General features: G+C 37.9%; 1 protein-coding gene across 2 annotated transcripts in view; it reads right to left on the bottom strand.

Annotated features, from left to right (window-relative positions):
• Positions 1–23,883, bottom strand: part of LOXHD1 (lipoxygenase homology PLAT domains 1) — a 216,302-nt gene that overhangs the window by 133,186 nt on the left and 59,233 nt on the right. For both annotated transcript variants that reach the window (XM_061169894.1, XM_061169895.1), the window contains exons 8-10: positions 22,280–22,530; positions 1,463–1,598; positions 778–938 (exon numbers count right to left, since the gene is read on the bottom strand). In XM_061169894.1, coding sequence (XP_061025877.1) covers positions 778–938; positions 1,463–1,598; positions 22,280–22,530 — 548 coding nt within the window. The remainder of the gene's footprint in view (positions 1–777; positions 939–1,462; positions 1,599–22,279; positions 22,531–23,883) is intronic.

Here is a 23,883-nt window from a genome sequence, read left to right as displayed (position 1 = left end):
AAAAATAACTGACCCACAGTAGGATCCAGACTAAATAAAATCTTCCAAGCAATAAGCTTTCAATTACAAAATCCATATGGCAGCCCTGCAAATTAGCACAGGCCCACAGCCTCAGGACTCTGCTGGGCACTGAAACAGACAAAAAGATCAATACAGTGGTCATGCCCTTTCCCTAGGGGCTCAAAGTCTAGCCAGGAAGACAAATACATAAAGAGCAATGAACTGAAGGTATAATAGAAGCACCAACGGGGTGCTCTGAGAAGAGAGCTGCAAATTACAAATTATTCTTACCTAAAGGTCAGAGCGGCACTTCCGTTGACAAAACAAGCCTTGCTCTGCTTACATACATACTGAAAATTTAAAGCTGAATTTCTTTTTAAATGTTCCAAAATGTATACTTTCCTTTAAATTTGCTCCTCACTCTCTAATTCAGTCCACATTGGTTGGTTTGACACTAACTGTGCTCAGGGTCTCTGCTCTACAATGATTCCCCAAGTCACCAGGCTCCTGAATGTCCAAAGCCATTACATACTTGCTTCTTCTCCCATGCTTGGTTCTGGACTGTTTGATTCAGATGAAGGGCCAGATCTAAACTGCACCCCATCAGTACATTGCCCGTACATTAAATGTGGCATTCCTTGCAGGGGTCTAGGGACTCTATTTTACCTTTTTGTCTTCAAACTGGATCCAAACCTGGCTTAGAAAACCAGAATCCCATGACAAATGCTTCTTACACCCCTTCCTCCTTCTTCCCTCCCACTCTGTCACACTTCCTACCCTAAATTTCTCAATTATTCCGGGTTTGAACCACTTGTTGTTGGGATTCAGGAGAATCTCATCTGTCCGCCCCTTCTGCCCATAAATCTGGATGAAGATAGGAGAGTTGGTACCAGCTTTCTTCAAGTCGGTCGTCCAGACCCACAGGGACCATGGGAATTCTGCAGAGACAGGTCAAGTTGTACCATAAACTTCAAAAGTAAAGAGATTTTCAAGCTACCAGTGGGGAAGACAAGCAAATCAAAGGTGATCAGGACTGAAGTGCAGGTGGTATACAGGTGTGTCCTACTCTCAGAAACCCATTATAACAAATACTAAATTTGGGAAGTCAAGGATTCCTTGCTATTTGAAAGAGTGTGCCTTAATGTTCCTTTTAATGGTGAGTCTATTAGTATGTTTTAAATAGGAGGAAGAGTTGACTCCACCCACCCTGTGGCCAGTACATTCAGAGTGCACTGTGTTCAACCATTCAGTTTAACAACTAGCCCATCACAGCAGCTTAACGATTTGGGGCTGCTGGAGTACCAGCCTTGGTGCCACGTCTGTAACTCTGTGTGGTCTGTACCTTGGAGAACTGAGGTGCCTGGGGGACCCTTTCCCTTCCTTTCCAGAGGAGAATTGAGAAGAAGGAGTGCCCAGTGGTTTGACATCCTGGCCTTTGCTCACTCTGGGCCCCTCCACCTACTTTTCAGCCTCTTCTTCCTGAGAGACACCATCTCGTAGAGCTGCCTCTCGATCAGCCCATCTGCCTTCTTCTCATCCAGCCAGTTGCTGCAAGGGAAGGTCTGCTGGATGCCAGTGAAGGGGCACAAAATCACCACCTGGGGGAGCAGATCACATCTCCTACAGTAGGTCCCCTGGCTGGGACTTCTTTGTAATGTTCAACAGCCTCCTTAGCCCCACATTTAGGGTTGTCTGCATTACTACCCTCAGGGAATGTCACTTTTCTTCCCACTGCCTATCTCATTAAATCTTAGATCAAGAAATACCTCCTCTAAGAAATCTTCCCAAGTAGGTATCATCCATATTCCAATTTACTAGCCCAAAGCTCAAACATTTTTCTCTATACACATACCCTTTTTGAATACCATATTTCCTTATGCACATTGTAAAATCTCCATCTGAACCAAATTAGCTAGAATACTAAATTAATACCCTGTATTTGTCTTGTGGAAAAAAGGTCAATCACATAAAAGGTAATTAATATCTATAATTTAATACAAAAACTAACTACCTCTTCAGGACTTGATCCTTATTTAACCTTCTCTCCTACACCTTCTCCATCTCTACCCACATTCTGAACTTATGGGTTTAGAACATGGCATTCTGTCTAACCCAGACACACCTAGACGTTTTGAAGAGAATCATCAGAATGCCAAAGACAGAGATCTTAAGAACATCAAGAGAGAAAAGACAGATGATGGCAATTGGACTAACAGAAGCCAGAGGATATTGGGGGGTGGGGGCATTAGAACTCAATCTAGAATTCTGTATCCTGAAATTTCTTTCAAGAATTAAAATGAAATAAAATAATTTTCAAATTAACAAAAACAGAGTTTACCACCAATAGACCTTACTTAACCAAAGGAACTTCTAAAGCATAGTGCTTCAGGAGGAAGAAGAAAATTGACACCAGAAAAGAGGTCTTAGATGCAAGAAGAATTGGCAAGCAAACACACTGGCAAACAGGTAGGTAAATCTGAACAAATATGACTCTACAAAACAACAGCATATAATATGTGAGTTTAAAAATAATTCAAAGTAGAGCTAAAATACTCTACTTTCAAAATTGGCATGCAACCTAGATGCAGGGTTATTATCATTAGAAATTTCTAAGGTTCTTGATTTGTCTAAGAGGGAATTAGAGATGGTGGTTAAATTTAGGTCTTGTCACAGTAAGTATGTACGCTAAAATTTCAATAGTAACCACTAAAAAAACCAGAAAGAGTGTATAATTTCCAAATCACTATCAAGAAAAAAAAACCACAACCAATCAGTTAATAAAAAAAAAAAAAGAAAGACATAGTAAAAGCAGGACAAACAGACATGTTAATAGTTATAATAAACATAAATGACTAAATTTATCAGTTAAAAGCTAGATAGCATCAGATAGGATTGTGATAAAGATTCAATTAACCAGAAGGTTATACTAATTCTATATCTCACAACGTAGCCTAAAACTATATACAGCAAAAATTGTTAGTTCTACAGTAAGAAGTTTAAATATCTACCAGCGACATTGGAAATTTCAACACATCTTTCTTTGTAATTAATAGATCAAACAGACAAAATGCTATTAAGGAGATAGAAGATTCAAAAACAAAAGTAACAAACTGAATTTAATAAATAAAATCAAAATCTTAAATTCAACTCTTGGAACATATACATAAATTGAAGCACACTGTAAAGTAAATGTCAAAAAATTTTTAAATGGCATCCACCATTGAGAGGACCTTCAAGATGGCGGAGGGGTAAGACGTGGATATCACCTTCCTCCCCACAAATACATCAAAAATACATCTAAATGTGCAACAACTCCTAAAGAACACCTACTGAATGCTGGCAGAAGACCTCAGACTTCCCCAAAGACAAGAAACTCCCCACGTAGCTGGGTAGGGAAAAAGAAAAAACAGAGACAAAAAAATAGGGAGGGGACCTACACCTCTGGGAGGGAGCTGTGAAAGAGGAGAAGTTTCCACGCACTAGGAAGCCCCTTCACTGGTGGAGACGGGAGTGGGCTTGGGGGAAGCTTTGGAGCCATGGAGGAGAGTGCAGCAATAGGGCTGCAGAGGGCAAAGCGGAGAGATTCCTGCAAAGAGGATCGGGGCCAACCAGCACTCACCAGCCTGAGAGGTTTCTCTGCTCACCCGCCGGGATGGGTGGGGGTTGGGAGCTGAGGCTCGGGATTCGGAGGTCAGATCCCAAGGAGAGGACTGGGGTTGGCTGCGTGAACACAGCCAGAAGGGGGCTAGTGCACCACAGCTAACCAGGAGGGAGTCCAGGAAAAAGTCTGGAACTTCCTAAGAGTCAAGAGACTGTTGTTTCGGGGTGCACAAGGAGAGGAGATTCAGGGCACTGCCTAAAAGAGCTTCAGAGACAGGTGTGAGCCACGGCTATCAGCGCAGACACCAGAGACGGGCATGAAATGCTAAGGCTGCTACTGCAGCCACCAAGAAGCCTGTGTGCAAGCACAGGTCACTATCCACACCTCCCCTCCCGGGAGCCTGTGCAGCCCGCCACTGCCAGGGTCCTGTGATCCAGGGACAATTTCCCCAGGAGAACACATGGCGCACCTCAGGCTGTTGCAATGTCACACTGGCCTCTGCCGCCGCAGGCTTGTGCCGCATTCTATACCCCTCTCTCCCCCGGCCTGAGTGAGCCAGAGCCCCCTAATCAGCCCTCCTTTAACACCCTCCTGTGTGGGTGGAGAACAGATGCCAGAGTGCGACCTACATGCAGAGGCAGGGCCAAATCCAAAGCTGGAACCCAGGAGCTGTGCGGACAAAGAGAAAGGGAAATTTCTCTGTGCAGCCTCAGGAGCAGCAGATTAAATCTTCACAATCAATTGATATACCCTGCATCTGTGGAATGCCTGATTAGACAATGAATCATCCCAAAATTGAGGTGGTGGACATTGGGAGCAACTGTAGACTTCGGGTTTGCTGTATGTGACTGACTAGTTTCTGATTTTTATGTTTAACTTAGTATCATTTTTAGTGCTTGTTATCATTGGTGGATTTGTTTATTAGTTTGGTTTTCTCTCTTCTTTTTTTTAAAATTACTTAAAAAATATTTTTATTTTAATAATACTTTTTATTTTAAAAACTTTATTTATTTTATTTTTCTTTCCTTCTTTTTTTTCTCCCTTTTCTTCTGAGCTGTGTGGCTGACAGGATCTTGGTGCTTTGGCCGGGTGTCAGGCCGGTGCCTCTGAGGTGGGAGAGCCGAGTTCAGGAAATTGGACCACCAGAGAGACCTCCCGGCCCCACGTAATATCAATCAGTGAGAGTTCACCCAGAGATCTCCATCTCAACACTAAGACCCAGCTCCACTCAATGACCAGCAAGCTCCAGTGCTGGACACCCCATGCCAAACAACTAGAAAGACAGGAACACAACCCCACCCATCAACAGAGAGGCTGCCTAAAATCATAATAAATTCACAGACATCCCAAAACACACCACTGGACATGGTCCTGCCCACCAGAAAGACAAGATCCAGCCTCATCCACCAGAACACAGGCAACCAGTCCCCTCCACAAGGAAGCCTACACAACCCACTGAATCAACCTTATCTACTGGGGGCAGACACAAAAAACAACGGGAACTACGAACTTGCAGGCTGCAAAAAGGAGACCCCAAACACAATAAGTTAAGCAAAATGAGAAGACAGAGAAATACCCAGCAGATGAAGGAGCAATGTAAAAACCCACCAGACCAAACAAATTAAGAAGAAATAGGCAGTCTACCTGAAAAAGAATTCAGCATAATGATAGTAAAGATGATCCAAAATCTTGGAAATAGAATGGAGAAAATACAAGAAACATTTAACAAAGACCTAGGAGAATTAAAGAGCAAACAAACAGTGAGGAACAACACAATAAATGAAATTAAAAATTCTCTAGAAGGAATCAATAGCATAATAACTGAGGCAGAAGAACGGATAAGTGACCTGGAAGATAAAATAGTGGGAATAACTACCACAGAGCAGAATAAAGAAAAAAGAATGAAAAGAATTGAGGACAGTCTCAGAGACTTCTGGGACAACATTAAATGCAAAAACATTTGAATTATAGGGGTCCCAGAAGAAGAAGAGAAAAAGAAAGGGACTGAGAAAATATTTGAAGAGATTATAGTTGAAAACTTCCCTAATATGGGAAAGGAAATAGTCAATCAAGTCCAGGAAGCGCAGAGTCCCATACAGGATAAATCCAAGAAGAAACACGCCAAGCAACATGTTAATCAAACTATCAAAAATTAAATACAAAGAAAAAATATTAAAAGCAGCAAAGGGAAAACAACAAATAACATACAAGGGAATCCCCGTAAGGTTAACAGCTGATCTTTCAGCAGAAACTCTACAAGCCAGAAGGGAGTGGTAGGACATACTTAAAGTGATGAAAAGGAAAAACTTATAACCAAGATTACTCTACCCAGCAAGGATCTCATTCAGATTCAACGGAGAAATTTAAACTTTTACAGACAAGAAAAAGTTAAGAGAATTCAGCACCACCAAACCAGCTCTATAACAAATGCTAAAGGAACTTCTCTTGGCAGGAAACACAAGAGAAGGAAAAGACCTACAATAACAAACCCAAAACAATTAAGAAAATGGTAATAGGAACATACATATTGATAACTACCTTAAATGTAAATGGATTAAATGCTCCAACCAAAAGACATACACTGGCTGAATGGATACAAAAACAGGACCCGTATATATGCTGTCTACAAGAGACCCACTTCAGACATAGGGACACATACAGACTGAAAGTGAGGGGATGGAAAAATGTATTCCATGCAAATGGAAATCAAAAGAAAATTGGAGTAGTAATTCTCATATCAGACAAAATAGACTTTAAAATAAAGACTATTACAAGAGACAAAGAAGGACACTACATAATGATCAAGGGATCAATCCAAGAAGAAGATATAGGAATTGTAAATATTTATGCACCCAACGTAGGAGTACCTCAATATGAAAGGCAAATGCTAACAGCCATAAAAGGGGAAACTGACAGTAACATAATCATACTAGGGGACTTTAATAACACCCCACTTTCACCAATGGACAGATCATCCAAAATGAAAATAAATAAGGAAACACAAGCTTTAAATGACACATTAAACAAGATGGACTTAACTGATATTTTAAGGACATTGCATCCAAAAACAACAGAATACACTTTCTTCTCAAGTGTGCACAGAACATTCTTCAGGATAGATCACACCTTGGGTCACAAATCAAGCCTTGGTAAATTTACGAAAATTGAAATCATATCAAGTATCTTTTCCAACAACAATGTTAAGAGACTAGATATCAATTACACGAAAAAAACTGTAAAATACACAAACACATGGAGGCTAAACAATATGCTACTAAATAACCAAGAGATCACTGAAGAAATCAAAGAGGAAATCAAAAAATACCTAGAAACAAATGACAATGAAAACACGACGACCCAAAACCTATGGGATGCAGCAAAAGCAGTACTAAGAGGGAAGTTTATAGCAATACAATCCTACCTCAAGAAACAAGCAACATCTCAAATAAACAACCTAACTTACACCTAAAGCAATTAGAGAAAGAAGAACAAAAAACCCCCAAATTTAGCAGAAGGAAAGAAATCATAAAGATCAGATCAGAAATAAATGAAAAAGAAATGAATGAAACAATAGCAAAGATCAATAAAACTAAAAGTTGGTTCTTTGAGAAGATAAACAAAATTGACAACCCATTAGCCACACTCATCAAGAAAAAAAGGGAGAAGGCTCAAATCAATAGAATTAGAAATGAAAGAGGAGAAGTAATAACTGACACTGCAGAAATACAAAGGATCATGAGAGACTACTACAAGCAACTATATGCCAATAAAATAGACAACCTGAAAGAAATGGACAAATTCTTAGAAAGGCACAACCTTCTGAGACTGAACCAGGAAGAAACAGAAAATATAAACAGACCAATCACAAGCACTGAAATTGAAACTGTGATTAAAAATCTTTCAACAAACAAAAGCCCAGGACCAGATGCCTTCACAGGCAAATTCTATCAAACATTTAGAGAAGAGCTAACACCTATCCTTCTCAAACTCTTGCAAAATATAGCAGAGGGAGGAACACTACCACACTCATTCTACGAGGCCACCATCACCCTGATACCAAAACCAGACAAAGATGTCACAAAGAAAGAAAACTACAGGCCAATATCACTGATGAACATAGATGCAAAAATCCTCAACAAAATTCTAGCAAACAGAATCCAACAGCACATTAAAGGGATCATACACCATGATCAAGTGGGGTTTATTCCAGGAATGCAAGGATTCTTCGATATATGCAAATCAATCAACGTGATACACCATATTAACAAATTGAAGGAGAAAAACCATATGATCATCTCAATAGATGCAGAGAAAGCTTTCGACAAAATTCAACACCTATTTATGATAAAAGCCCTGCAGAAAGTAGGCATAGAGGGAACCTTCCTCAACATAATAAAGGCCATATATGACAAACCCACAGCCAACATCATCCTCAATGGTGAAAAACTGAAACCATTTCCACTAAGATCAGGAACAAGACAAGGTTGCCCACTCTCACCACTATTATTCAACATAGTTTTGGAAGTTTTAGCCACAGCAATCAGAGAAGAAAAAGAAATAAAAGGAATCCAAATCGGAAAAGAAGAAGTAAAGCTGTCACTGTTTGCAGATGACATGATACTATACATAGAAAATCCTAAAGCTGCTACCAGAAAACTGCTAGACCTAATCAATGAATTTGGTAAAGTAGCAGGATACAAAATTAATGCACAGAAATCTCTTGCATTCCTATACACTAATGATGAAAAATCTGAAAGTGAAATTAAGAAAACACTCCCATTTATCATTGCAACAAAAAGAAGAAAATACCTAGGAGTAAACCTACCTAAGGAGACAAAAGACCTGTATGCAGAAAATTATAAGACACTGATGAAAGAAACTAAAGATGTTACAAATAGATGGAGAGATATACCGTGTTCTTGGATTGGAAGAATCAACATTGTGAAAATGACTATTCCACCGAAAGCACTCTACAGATTCAATGCAATCCCTATCAAACTACCACTGGCATTTTTCACAGAACTAGAACAAAAAATTTCACAATTTGTATGGAAACACAAAAGATCCCGAATAGCCAAAGCAATCTTGAGAACGAAAAATGGAGCTGGAGGAATCAGGCTCCCTGACTTCAGACTATACTACAAAGCTACAGTAATCAAGACAGTATGGTACTGGCACAAAAACAGAAATATAGATCAATGGAACAGAATAGAAAACCCAGAGATAAACTCACACACATATGGTCACCTTATCTTTGATAAAGGAGGCAAGCATATACAGTGGAGAAAAGACAGCCTCTTCAATAAGTGGTGCTGGGAAAACTGGACAGGTACACGTAAAAGTATGAAATTAGAATACTCCCTGACACCATACACAAAAATAAACTCAAAATCGATTAAAGACCTAAATGTAAGGCCAGACACTATCAAACTCTTAGAGGAAAACATAGGCAGAGCACTCTATGACATAAATCACAGCAAGATCCTTTTTGACCCACCTCCTACAGAAATGGAAATAAAAACAAAAATAAACAAATGGGACCTAATGAAACTTAAAAGCTTTTGCACAGCAAAGGAAACCATAAACAAGACCAAAAGACAACCCTCAGAACGGGAGAAAATATTTGCAAATGAAGCAACTGACAAAGGATTAATCTCCAAAATTTACAAGCAGCTCATGCACCTCAATAACAAAAAAACAAACAACCCAATCCAAAAATGGGCAGAAGACCTAAATAGACATTTCTCCAAAGAAGATATACAGATTGCTAACAAACACATGAAAGAATGCTCAACATCATTAATCATTAGAGAAATGCAAATCAAAACTACAATGAGATATCATCTCACACCGGTCAGAATGGCCATCATCAAAAAATCTAGAAACAATAAATGCTGGAGAGGGTGTGGAGAAAAGGGAACACTCTTGCACTGTTGGTGGGAATGTAAATTGATACAGCCACTATGGAGAACAGTATGGAGGTTCCTTAAAAAACTAAAAATAGAACTACCACACAACCCAGCAGTCCCACTGCAGGGCATATACCCTGAGAAAACCATAATTCAAAAAGAGTCATGTACCAAAATGTTCATTGCAGCTCTATTTACAATAGCCAGGACATGGAAGCAACCTAAGTGTCCATCATCGGATGAATGGATAAAGAAGATGTGGCACATATATACAATGGAATATTACTCATCCATAAAAGGAAACGAAATTGAATTATTTGTAGTGAGGTGGATGGAGTTAGAGTCTGTTATACAGAGTGAAGTAAGTCAGAAAGAGAAAAACAAATACAGTATGGTAATACATATATATGGAATCTAAGGGAAAAAAAAAAAAGGTCATGAAGAACCTAGTGGTAAGACGGGAATAAAGACACAGACCTACTAGAGAATGGACTTGAGGATATGGAGAGGGGGAATGGCAAGCTGTGACAAAGTGAGAGAGTGGCATGGACATATATAGACTACCAAACGTAAAATAGATAGCTGGTGGGAAGCAGCCGCAAGAGGGAAGAGATATGGGAACATATGTATATGTACAACTGATTCACTTTGTTATAAAGCAGAAACTAACACACCATTGTAAAGCAATTATACTCCAATAAAGACGTTAAAAAAAATAAAAGAATGTATAAACAACCCATAGTTCAATAATAAAAAGATAAAAAATTTAAAAGAGGCAAAAAATGCCTCACAAAAGAAGATATACAAATGATTGATAAGCATGTGAAAAAAAATATTCAACATAATTGGTCATCAGAACCATGTAGATTAAAACCATAATTAAATTCCACCACATACGCATAAGAATATCTATAAATTTAAAAGACTGACATTACCAAGTGATGGTGAGGATATAGAGCAACTGGGATTCTCATACAGTGTTGGTGGGCATTCAAAACTGTACAGCCATTTTGAAAATAGCTTAGAAGATTTTTTTTTAAGTTAAATGTATATTTACCATAGGATACAGAAATTCTACTCTTAGGTATTTACCCAACAAAATTACAAACATGCCCTTATAAAAACTTGTACATGAATGTTCATAACAGCTTTATTCATAATAGAGAAAAACAAAAACAAAACCTGGAAATGACCTAAGCATACTCAAATAGTTGAATGAATAAACAAATTTTTGTATACCCTTACAATGGAATTCTACTTAACAATAAAAAGAATGAAGTACTAATATATGAAAATGCTAGAAAAGACAAATCTAACCTTTAATAACTGAAATCAGATCAATGGTTGCTTGAAGTTGGGGAGATTGACTGGGATAGAGCACAAGGAACATGTTGGGTGATGGAAACATTCCATATATTGATTCTGGTGATGGTTACACAGTGTATTTGAGTTTGTCAAAACTCATAGAACTGTACAGTTCAAAATAGTGCATTTTTATTTTATGTCAATTATACCTCAACAAAATTGATTTTTAAAATGAAACAATAAAATCAAACTGAATGATAATGCAAGTATAACATGTGGGATGCAGGTAAAGCACTACTTTGAGAGAAAATTATAGTATCAAAAATTATAGTATGAGAAAAGAAGAAGACCAAAATTTAATGAGCTAAGAATCCAACTTAAGAATTTAGAAAAATAGCAACAACTGAAACCCAGAGAAATTTAAAAGAGGTAATAAAATTAAGAAAAATAAAATACAAAATGGAGTTATAATAGAGTGAAAACAAAGGCAAATGTTGGTTATTTGAAAGGGCTAAATATACTTTTGTGAGAATTATATTTTTAAAAAGCAAGAATACATGAATAAATGATGTTAGGAATGAAAAGCGGATTATAATTACAGATGTAGCAGAGGTTAAAAGGTAAGAGAATACCATATCTGACTTTATGCCAGTAAATTTGAAGCTTACAAATACACACCTTCCAAGAAAAATATAGTTCATTCAGATTCAAGAAGAAAGGGAAGACTGAATAATTCTATAACCAGCAAAACAAAAACAAAACCTTTTTTTAAATCAGTAATTCCTCTCTCACTCTCTCTCTCTCTCTCTTTCTCTCCCTCATACAGGCATGCACCCAAAACCCCATACTTTTTTGACCAGATCATTGCAATTTTATATATCCTCTTTCAGGAGAGGAAATACTTTTCATTTCATCCTAGGATCAAACCTGACAAGCACTATTAGAGAAAGGAAAATTAAGGGTCAATGCTACTCATGAACGTCAATACAAAAAATTTATATAAAGTGTTGGGAAACCAATTCCAGAAACATATAAAATTAAAATTCATTGTGACCAAGTTTGGCTTATAGAAATTCAGGGTTGGTTTACCATTAGAAAATACAGTCATATAATTTAGCAAATTAATAAATAAAAAGGAAAAACCATATGACTAACTAATTACAGAGAAAGCATTAGATAAAATTCAACACCAATTCAGGATAAAAACTCTTAACAATATAGAAATAGAATTTCCCTAATCTAAGCTAAGATTCTATCAAAACCTCTCAACAAACATAATTAACTAAATAAAACATTAGAAGCACTTCCTTTAAAACAAAAAACAAAATAAAGATGCCCACTATTAACCCTTCTACTCAGCATTGTGCTGTAGGTTCTCATCTATGTGGTCAAATAAGAAAAGAAAAAATTTTAAATATAGGCTTTGAGCTTTTCCAAAGCAAAGGAAACTACAAACAAGACAAAAGACAACCCTCAGAATGAGAGAAAATATTTGCAAACGAATCAACGGACAAAGGATTAATCTCCAAAATATATAAACAGCTCATGCAGCTCAATATTAAAAAAACAAACAACCCAATCCAAAAATGGGCAGAAGACCTAAATAGTCATTTCTCCAAAGAAGACATACAGATGGCCAAGAAGCACATGAAAAGCTGCTCAACATGACTAATTATTAGAGAAATGCAAATCAAAACTACAATAAGGTATCACCTCACACCAGTTAAAATGGGCATCATCAGAAAATCTACAAACAACCAATGCTGGAGAGGGTGTGGAGAAAAGGGATCCCTCTTGCACTGTTGGTGGGAATGTAAATGGATACAGTCACTATGGAGAACAGTATGGAGGTTCCTTAAAAAACTAAAAATAGAACTACCATATGACCCAGCAATCCCACTACTGGGCACATACCCTGCGAAAACCATAATTCAAAAAGACACATGCACCCCAATGTTCATTGCAGCACTATTTACAATAGCCAGGTCATGGAAGCAACCTAAATGCCCATAGACAGATGAATGGATAAAGAAGATGTGGTACATATATACAATGGAATATTACTCAGCCATAAAAAGAAACGAAATTGAGTCATTTGTTGAGATGTGGATGGATCTAGAGACTGTCATACAGAGTGAAGTAAGTCAGAAAGAGAAAAATAAATATCGTATATTAACACATATATGTGGAACCTAGAAAAATGGTACAGATGAACTGGTTTGCAGGGCAGAAACTGAGACACAGATGTAGAGAACAAACGTATGGACACCAAGGGGGGAAAGTGGCGGGTGGGGGTGCTGGTGGGATGAATTGGGAGATTGGGATTGACATGTATACACTAATATGTATAAAATGGATAACTAATAAGAACCTGCTGTGTAAAAAAATAAATAAAATAAAATTCAAAAATTCAAAAAAATATATATAAGCTTTGAAAATAAAGGAAACCAAACTGTCATCATTCACGGACAATATGACTGAGGACAGAGAAACTATCCCCCCCCAAAATCTGTAGACATGATCAGACTTACTAACAGAGTTTGGCAAGATGGCTATATGTAAACTCAATGTACAAAAAGTACTTCTATGTCTATAGCAGCAAAAAAAAAAAAAAAAAAAAAAATTAGAATATATAATTTTCAAAGAGATACCATTTATAATAGCAACAAAAGTTGTAAAGTCTCTACAAGTATATCTACAAAGACATGCAAGACCTTTATTAAGAAAAATATAAAACTATATTGAAAAATATTAAGAGCTAAAATTTAAGAGATATTATTCTATGTTCATAAATAGGAAAAGTTAATATAGTAATGATGTCAGTTCTTCCAAATGGATCTACAGATCCAGTTGAATTCTGTTCAACAGTTCTTCATGGAACTTGGCAAGAAAATTGTAAAATTTCTATGGAAGTTAAAAGCTCATGAATAAGTTAACATACACCTGAGGAAGAAGAATAAAGTGGGCAAATTTGCCCTAGCAGATACCAAGTCTTAGTATAAAGGTATAAAATGAAGATAGTGAGTAATGCATTAGTGTAGCAATAAACTAAATCAATAAATGGAACAGACTAGAAAGCTCAGAGGCAAATCATACATTTTGGGAATTTGACGAATGACAGTTACCTTTTCAGAACAGTAGGGAGAGAATTACTATTTAGTAAATCAGTGCTTCCCACACTTCCTTAATGACAAGAATTATCTAAAGCACTTATAAATCCATATTACCTGGAAATTCTGACTCAGTAGGTTTGGGTTTGATCCCAGGATTCTATTTTTAAAAAGAGTTCCAGGTGATTCTTAACTTTACTCACGTTTTAAAAGCCTCTCAATAAATGTTGCTGGGACATTTGGATATCTACATAGAAAAAGATAAAGTTGGATCCCTACCTCATACAAAAATCAATTCCTGGTAGATTAAAGGTGTAAATATATAAATTGGAAAATCAAACTTTACAAAGTTTGGAAGAGGATACATTAAAATGTCTTTATAGCTTTAGGAGAAGAAAAATTTCTTTCAACAATACAAAATTCATTAAACATAAAGGAAAAGATAAGACAGATTACTTTTAGATTAAATCTTCTCTCCCTCAAAGAACACTGTAAACAAACTACGAGAAGATGTTTGAACATACACTATCAACAAAGGATTAACATCCAGATTTAATAAAGGACCCCTAAAAATAAATCCAGCAATAGATTAGTCAACAGAAAAATCAGCAAAAGATATGAACATGCATTTTACATAAAAGGAAACATGAATGGCCAATAAAGAAATGAAGAGGGCTTCCCCGGTGGCGCAGTGGTTGAGAATCTGCCTGCCAATGCAGGGGACATGGGTTTGAGCCCTGGTCTGGGAAGATCCCAAATGCCGCAGGCCAGCAACTAGGCCTGTGAGCCACAACTACTGAGCCTGCGCGTCTGGAGCTTGTGCTCCGCAACAAGAGAGGCTGCGACAGTCAGAGGCCCGCGCACCGTGATGAAGAGTGGCCCCTGCTCACCGCAACTAGACAAAGCCCTCACACAGAAACGAAGGCCCAACACAGCCAAAAATAAATAAATATTAAATAAATAAAGAAAGAAAGAAGCTTTCATTAAAAAAAAAAAAAGAAATGAAGAGATTTTCAACTTAGGTAGTAATCATGAAAATAAAAATTAAAATCACAATAAGATCAGTTTACAACCTCCAAAATGGTGAAAATTTAAAATTCAAGCAATATCTAGTGTTGACAAGGCTGTCTCTTATACATGGCTGATAGGAGAATAAAATGGCGCAACTACTTTGGAAAACAAACTGGAATACTTTGGAAACACAATTGAGCTGCGAAACTAAAGATTCACTTACCTTACGACCTAGAACTTCCATCCTGAGAAGATCCTGCACATTTATACAAAGATGAACGTACAAGAATTTCATGGAAGCATTGTTTATAATAGCAAGAATCAAGAAACAACCCCAAAGCTGGGATGAAGTGAGAGAGTGGCATGCACATATATACACTACCAAGTGTAAAATAGATAGCTAGTGGGAAGCAGCCTCATAGCACAGGGAGATCAGCTCGGTGCTTTGTGACCACCTAGAGGGGTGGGATAGGGAGGGTGGGAGGGAGGGAGATGCAAGAGGGAAGAGATATGGGGACATATATATATGTATAACTGATTCACTTTGTTATAAAGCAGAAACTAACACACCATTGTAAAGCAATTATACTCTAATAAAGATGTTAAAAGAAAAAAAAAGAGCACATTTTCATAACCAAAAAAAAAAAAAAAGAAAAAAGAAACAACCCCAAAATGTCCATCAATAGAAGAATGGGCAAATAAGTTGGAATTTATTCATGCAATGGAATGGATGGGAAATGGATGGTCTATAACTCCTTTTATCAATTCAGATAATCACTAAAACATAATGTTGAGTGTAAACTGCTAGTTACCAACAATACACACATAGACAAAATTCATAATAGTATATCTCTTTGGGAGAGAGAGGATTATATGATTGGGGAAGGACACAGAGGAGTTTCGAAAGCATTGGAAATGTTCTATTAAGTAGAGTGGTAGGAAAAATTGATATTTGTTTTTTTGAATCATTCTCTATATCTTACTTTTATTATGTATATTTTTTAAAGCATAGATATTCCACAATACAAACATGTATTTAAAAATACTTGTTGATTGAGCAATTTAAAACCTGAAGCAGAACACCATATCAGTAATCAGGACAGTCTACAACCATCAACTGAGCGCTTCTGGATAACCTACTCTGTGTTTGGCTGCTGGTTGCAAGTACAGAACAGCCTCCATTCCTGACCATCAGCAAGACAAGACAGATGGGCATGTTACAATCCAAAGGACCCTGTGAAGGACCCAGGGAAAGGAGCAGTGACCCCAGGGGAGACTGAACCAGACCTACCTGCTAGTGTTGGAGGGTCTCCTGCAGAGGCAGGGGAGGCTGTGGCTCACCATGGGGACAAAGACGCTGACAGCAAAAGTTCTGGGAAGTACTCCTTGGCATGAGCCCTCCCAGAGTCTGTCATTAGCCCCACCAAAGAGCCCAGGTAGGCTCCAGTGTTGGGTTGCCTCAGGCCAAACAACCAACAGGGAGGGAATCCAGCTCCACCCATCAACAGTCAAGTGGATTAAAGTTTTACTGAGCTCTGCCCACCACAGCAACAGTCAGCTCTACCCACCAACAGTCCCTCCCACCAAGCCTCTTAGATAGCCTCATCCACCAGAGGGCAGAGAGCAGAAGCAAGAACTACAATCCTGCAGCCTGTGGAACTAAAACCACATTCACAGAAAGATAGACAAGATGAAAAGGCAGAGGGCTATATACCAGATGAAGGAACAAGATAAAACGCCAGAAAAACAACTAAATGAAGTGGAAATAGGCAACCTTCCAGAAAAAGAATTCAGAATAATGATAGTGAAGACGATCCAGGACCTCGGAAAAACAATGGAGGCAAAGATCGAGAAGATGCAAGAAATGTTTAACAAAGACCTAGAAGAATTAAAGAACAAACAGAGATGAACAATACAACAACTGAAATGAAAACTACACTAGAAGGAATCAATAGCAGAATAACTGAGGCAGAAGAACGGATAAGTGACCTGGAAGACAGAATGGTGGAATTCACTGCTGCGGAACAGAATAAAGAAAAAAGAATGAAAAGAAATGAAGACAGCCTAAGAGACCTCTCGGACAACATTAAACGCAACAACATTCACATTATAGGGGTCCCAGAAGGAGAAGAGAGAGAGAAAGGACCCGAGAAAATATTTGAAGAGATTATAGTCGAAAAATTCCCTAACATGGGAAAGGAAATAGTCACCCAAGTCCAGGAAGCGCAGCGAGTCCCATACAGGAAAAACCCAATGAGAAACACGCCGAGACATATAGTAATCAAATTGGCAAAAATTAAAGACAAAGAAAAATTATTGAAAGCAGCAAGGGAAAAACGACAAATAACATACAAGGGAACTCCCATAAGGTTAACAGCTGATTTCTCAGCAGAAACTACACAAGCCAGAAGGGAGTGGCATGATATACTTAAAGTGATGAAAGGGAAGAACCTACAACCAAGATTACTCTACCCAGCAAGGATCCATTCAGATTCGATGGAGAAATCAGAAGCTTTACAGACAAGCAAAAGCTAAGAGAATTCAGCACCACCAAACCAGCTCTACAACAAATGCTAAAGGAACTTCTCTGAGTGGGAAACACAAGAGAAGAAAAGGACCTACAAAACCAAACCCAAAACAATTAAGAAAATGGTCATAGGAACATACATATCGATAATTACTTTAAACGTGAATGGATTAAATGCTCCAACCAAAAGACACAGGCTTGCTAAATGGATACAAAAACAACACCCATATATATGCTGTCTACAAGAGACCCACTTCAGATCTAGGGACACATACAGACTGAAAGTGAGGGGATGGAAAAAGATATTCCATGCAAATGGAAATCAAAAGAAAGCTGGAGTAGCTATATTCATATCAGATAAAATAGACTTTAAAATAAAGAATGGTACAAGAGACAAGGAAGGACACTACGTAATGATCAAGGGATCAATCCAAGAAGAAGATATAAAAATTATAAATATATATGCGCCCAACATAGGAGCACCTCAATACATAAGGCAACTGCTAACAGCTCTAAAAGAGGAAATCGACAGTAACACAATAATAGTGGGGGACTTTAACACCTCACTTACACCAATGGACAGATCATCCAAAATGAAAATAAATAAGGAAGCAGAAGCTTTAAACGACACAATAGACCAGATAGATTTAATTGATATTTATAGGACATTCCAACCAAAAACAGCAGATTACACTTTCCTCTCAAGTGTGTATGGAACATTCTCTAGGATAGATCACATCTTGGGTCACAAATCAAGCCTCAGTAAATTTAAGAAAATTGAAATCATATCAAGCATCTTTTCTGACCACAACGCTATGAGATTAGAAATGAATTACAGGGAAAAAAACGTAAAAAACACAAACACATGGAGGCTAAACAATACGTTACTAAATAATCAAGAGATCACTGAAGAAATCAAAGAGGAAATCAAAATATACCTAGAGACTAATGACAATAAATATACGACGATCCAAAACCTATGGGATGCAGCAAAAGCAGCTCTAAGAGGGCAGTTTATAGCTATACAAGCCTACCTCAAGAAACAAAAAAAATCTCAAGTAAACAATCTAAACTTACACCTAAAGGAACTAGAGAAAGAAGAACAAACAAAACCCAAAGTTAGCAGAAGGAAAAAAATCATAAAGATCAGAGCAGAAATAAATGAAATAGAAACAAAGAAAACAATAGCAGAGATCAATAAAACTAAAAGCTGGTTCTTTGAGAAGATAAACAAAATTGATAAACCATTAGCCAGACTCATCAAGAAAAAGAGAGAGAGGACTCAAATCAATAAAATTAGAAATGAAAAAGGAGACATTACAACAGATACCGCAGAAATACAAAGTATCCTAAGAGACTACCACAAGCAACTCTATGTGAATAAAATGGACAACCTGGAAGAAATGGACAAATTCTTAGAAAGGTATAACCTTCCAAGACTGAACCAGGAAGAAACAGAAAATATGAACAGACCAATCACAAGTAATGAAATTGAAACTGTGATTAAAAATCTTCCAACAAACAAAAGTCCAGGACCTGATGGCTTCACAGGAGAATTCTATCAAACATTTAGAGAAGAGCTAACACCCATCCTTCTCAAATTCTTCCAAAAAATTGCAGAGGAAGGAACACTCCCAAACTCATTCTATCAGGCCACCATCACCCTGATACCAAAACCAGACAAAGGTACTACAAAAAAAGAAAATTACAGACCAATATCACTGATGAATATAGATGCAAAAATCCTCAACAAAATACTAGCAAACAGAATCCAACAACACATTAAAAGGATCATACACCATGACCAAGTGGGATTTATCCCAGAGATGCAAGGAATCGTCAATATACACAAATCAATCAATGTGATACACCATATTACCAAATTGAAGAATAAAAGCCATATGATCATATCAATAGATGCAGAAAAAGCTTTTGACATAATTTAACACCAATTTATGATAAAAACTCTCCAGAATGTGGGCATAGAGGGAACCTACCTCAACATAATAAAGGCCACATACGACAAACCCACAGCAAACATCATTCTCAATGGTGAAAAACTGAAAGCATTTCCTCTAAGATCAGGAACGAGACAACGATGTCCACTCTCACCACTATTATTCAACATAGTTTTGGAAGTCCTAGCCATGGCAATCAGAGAAGAAAAAGAAATAGAAGGAATACAAATTGGAAAAGAAGACGTAAAACTGTCACTGTTTGCAGAGGACATGATACTATACGTAGAGAATCCTAAAAATGCCACCAGAAAACTACTAGAGCTAATCAATGAATTTGGTAAAGTTGCATGATAGAAAATTAATGCACAGAAATCTCATGCATTCCTATACACTAATAATGAAAAATCTGAAAGAGAAATTATGGAAACACTCCCATTTACCATTGCAACCAAAAGAATAAAATACCTAGGAATAAACCTACCTAGAGAAACAAAAACCTGTATGCAGAAAACTATAAGACACTGATGAAAGAAATTAAAGATGATACCAACAGATGGAGAGATATACCATGTTCTTGGATTGGAAGAATCAATATTGTGAAAATGACTATACTACCCAAAGCAATCTACAGATTCAATGCAATCCCTATCAAATTGGTATGGCATTTTTTATGGAACTAGAACAAATCATCTTAAAATTTGTATGGAGACACAAAAGACCCCAAATAGCCAAAGCAGTCTTGGGTGAAAAAAGCGGAGCTGGAGGAATCAGACTCCCTGACTTCAGACTATACTACAAAGCTACAGTAATCAAGACAATATGGTATTGGCACAGAAACAGAAACATAGATCAATGGAACAAGATAGAAAGCCCGGAGATAAACCCATGCACCTATGGTCAACTAATCTATGACAAAGGAGACAAAGATATACAATGGAGAAAAGACAGTCTCTTCAATAAGTGGTGCTGGGAAAACTGGACAGCTACATGTAAAAGAATGAAATTAGAACACTCCCTAACACCATACACAAAAATAAACTCAAAATGGATTAGAGACCTAAATGTAAGACCAGACACTATAAAACTCTTAGAGGAAAACATAGGAAGAACACTCTTTGACATAAATCACAGCAAGATCTTTTTTGATCCACCTCCTAGAGTAATGGAAATAAAAACAAAAATAAACAAATGGGACCTAATGAAAGTTCAAAGCTTTGGCACAGCAAGGGAACCATAAACAAGATGAAAAGACAACCCTCAGAATGGGAGAAAATATTCACAAACGAATCAACGGACAAAGGATTAATCTCCAAAGTATATAAACAGCTCATGCAGCTCAATATTTAAGAAACAAACAACCCAATCCAAAAATGGGCAGAAGACCTAAATAGACATTTCTCCAAAGAAGACATACAGATGGCCAAGAAGCACATGAAAAGCTGCTCAACATCACTAATTATTAGAGAAATGCAAGTCAAAACTACAATGAGGTATCACCTCACACCAGTTAGAATGGGCATCATCAGAAAATCTACACACAACCAATGCTGGAGAGGGTGTGGAGAAAAGGGATCCCTCTTGCACTGTTGGTGGGAATGTAAATTTATACAGCCACTGTGGAGAACAGTATGGAGCTTCCTTAAAAAACTAAAAATAGAATTACCATATGACCCAGCAATCCCACTACTGGGCACATACCCTGCGAAAACCATAATTCAAAAAGACACATGCACCCCAATGTTCATTGCAGCACTATTTACAATAGTCAGGTCATGGAAGCAACCTAAATGCCCATAGACAGATGAATGGATAAAGATGTGGTACATATATACAATGGAATATTACCCAGCCATAAAAAGGAACGAAATTGAGTCATTTGTTGAGACGTGGATGGAGCTAGAGACTGTCATACAGAGTGAAGTTAAGTCAGAAAGAGAAAAACAAATACCGTTTATTAACGCATGTATGTGGAACCTAGAAAAATGGTACAGATGAACCAGTTTGCAGGGCAGGAGTTGAGATCCAGATGTAGAGAACAAACGTATGGACACCAACGGGGGAAAACCGCGGTGGAGTGGGGATGGTGGTGTGCTGAATCGGGCGATTGGGATTGACATGTATACACTGATGTGTATAAAATTGATGACTAATAAGAACCTGCAGTATAAAAAACAAACAAACAAACAAAAAAGCAACTAATACTAAACGTTCTTTGGGTTACTTGTATGGAAATATGTTAATATAAATGTTTCAGACATTACATGAAATTTCTAAAAATCTTATACGTTCTGGTATAATGTTATAAGTCATAATTCTAGTTATTACTTTAAAAGGTATATCTCAGAAATAACTAAATTTCCTTGTCAATTGCATTATTATGAAATTTCATCTAATCTTTAACCATGGTCATTTTTAAGTCTTTTGTCATTTACAGACAGTTCTGGGTGTACTCTGATGCTTTCGCAAAAATGTTCCTATAAAAGGGTTTCATCTTTAAGGAATTCATGGAAAAGACTCTGACAAGTACAGGTTTCTGGTAACTGACTATACTGCTGAATTGAATGAATAAGCATTTTCTGAACTCTAATGGAAAACTGATGAATTCATAAAAGTGCTAACAGAAGATCAAGATGAAAAAAAATTAATTATATGGGACTGAGTGAACTGATGAGGATGATTATAATTTTTGTGACTTTCTGTTTGAATAAAAAAAAAAAAAAACGGCCCGTGAGAGGGATTTCTCATGTACTTTGTAACTGGTGCAAAGGAAGTAGGAAGTAGGATTCAGATTAGAGTTTGTATTTGCAAGTTAAAGAGAAGGGTTGAATCAGGGCAGGGTCCTCCCCGGCCTCCCTTACCTTCTCACAGTACCAGCCTCTATTGACTCCCACATTGCCATGTCCAATGGAGACCCGGCTCAATGGGCTGAGGAGGACAGCCAGCTCGATGTTGAAGATGTCTGTGCGGCCACGGTCAAACACACCGCCCTCCAGGAAGATTTTCCCGCTGTTCTTATTCCCTCTGGCCCCGTACATGACCAGGTAGATTTTGGATTTGGTCCCAGCACCCCGGACATCCCCAGTGAAGACGGTGACAATATATGAGATGGCTGGTATGGAAACAACAGGGGGCAGGAGAGGGTTCAGTGCAAGCTGACAACAATATCCTACCCACCTTCTCCCCCACCTGGCCACACCTCCCTAGGCCCTCCCTCTGCTGTACATCCCCATCCCCCTAAGTCCTCCTCCCCCAGACGACATCCAGTGCCCCTTTCCACTTCACTTTATCTTTTTTGGAGTTGGTGTTTCAGTGCATCTGAGTTTAGGAACAAACTGCAGGTTACAGGAAGCTGCCAGCCCCCGTTACAGGAAACTAACAAAGAGAAGGAAGAGCTTGGGTTGGTTAAGAATAGTACTTATTATTAATGCTAATTACCATGTGCATATTATTAATAGCTGCCAGATGAATTCTATTATGTCTCATTTAATTATAATAGTCAATTCGATTAAGAGAGATTTATATTCAGGACTATCTGATTCATGGAGCTTGCTCTTTTGCACATAACTTAAAAACATAACTCTTAATAGAGGGCACTAATGTCCTCCTTTAACACCTGAGGTGGTAGGATGCCGAAGATTGAGGGAGGGAGAGGACATTGTGGGTTGGGCCATTTGGGGTTTTGGTCAGTCAGAAGGCAATGTGAGGACATGGAGTTCTGGGGAAGAGCCAGCAAGAGGAGATTAAACTCTGAAATGAGACAGACTAAAGGAAAACACCAAAGACAAACATTTGAACAGGAAACTATAGGAAATTCTGCTAAGGTGTGGTCTGCCTTTTTTCACACTGTCCCAGAGTCTAAGGCAAGTGGTACTTTAAGCCTTGTTAGTCTCCCACCTCCCTTTCATCCTACCCCCATCCCCTGATCTCAGAGAAATAAAATGTCTTTGGGAGATAGCACATGCAACTACATGGACGCATTATTCATTCATACATTTGCACCTTCCCTTGCTCAACAAACATTTACTGATTGCTTACTCTATGACAGGCCTTGGGAGACTATGAAGATAAAAAGGAATAGCCACTGCCCTCAAAGAGTGGATGTCCAGCTTTACTTCACAACACATGGACAGATGGTGTTCTCACACTAGACATACTGCCATAGCCTAGGTTGTCAGCAATTCCAGCCTCTCACTGTCATTTCTCCTCGTCTACCACTGGAAGCAAGTAATAGTAACACAGTTAAAGGGGGCATATTAAATCTGCTCTAGTGGATGTTTTAAGTAAATAATTTGCAAACTATAGAATACAAAGTCGTGACACACCCGACAATGTGGCGCCCCTCACCCAGGCCAAGGCGCCATAATGCCATGGTTGAAAAGCACTGGAGCAGAGGAGCATTTGGTGTCCTAAACAATAGCAATCACGTTCTTCCCAAAATGTCTGGAGCAAGAGAAGGGAGAGA

This window comes from Eubalaena glacialis, chromosome 15 (assembly GCF_028564815.1).
Source record: "Eubalaena glacialis isolate mEubGla1 chromosome 15, mEubGla1.1.hap2.+ XY, whole genome shotgun sequence".
In the NCBI taxonomy this organism is placed as follows: domain Eukaryota; kingdom Metazoa; phylum Chordata; class Mammalia; order Artiodactyla; family Balaenidae; genus Eubalaena; species Eubalaena glacialis.
The sequence above is the reverse complement of the archived record's forward strand: the minus strand, read 5'-3'. Positions and strand labels throughout refer to the sequence as shown.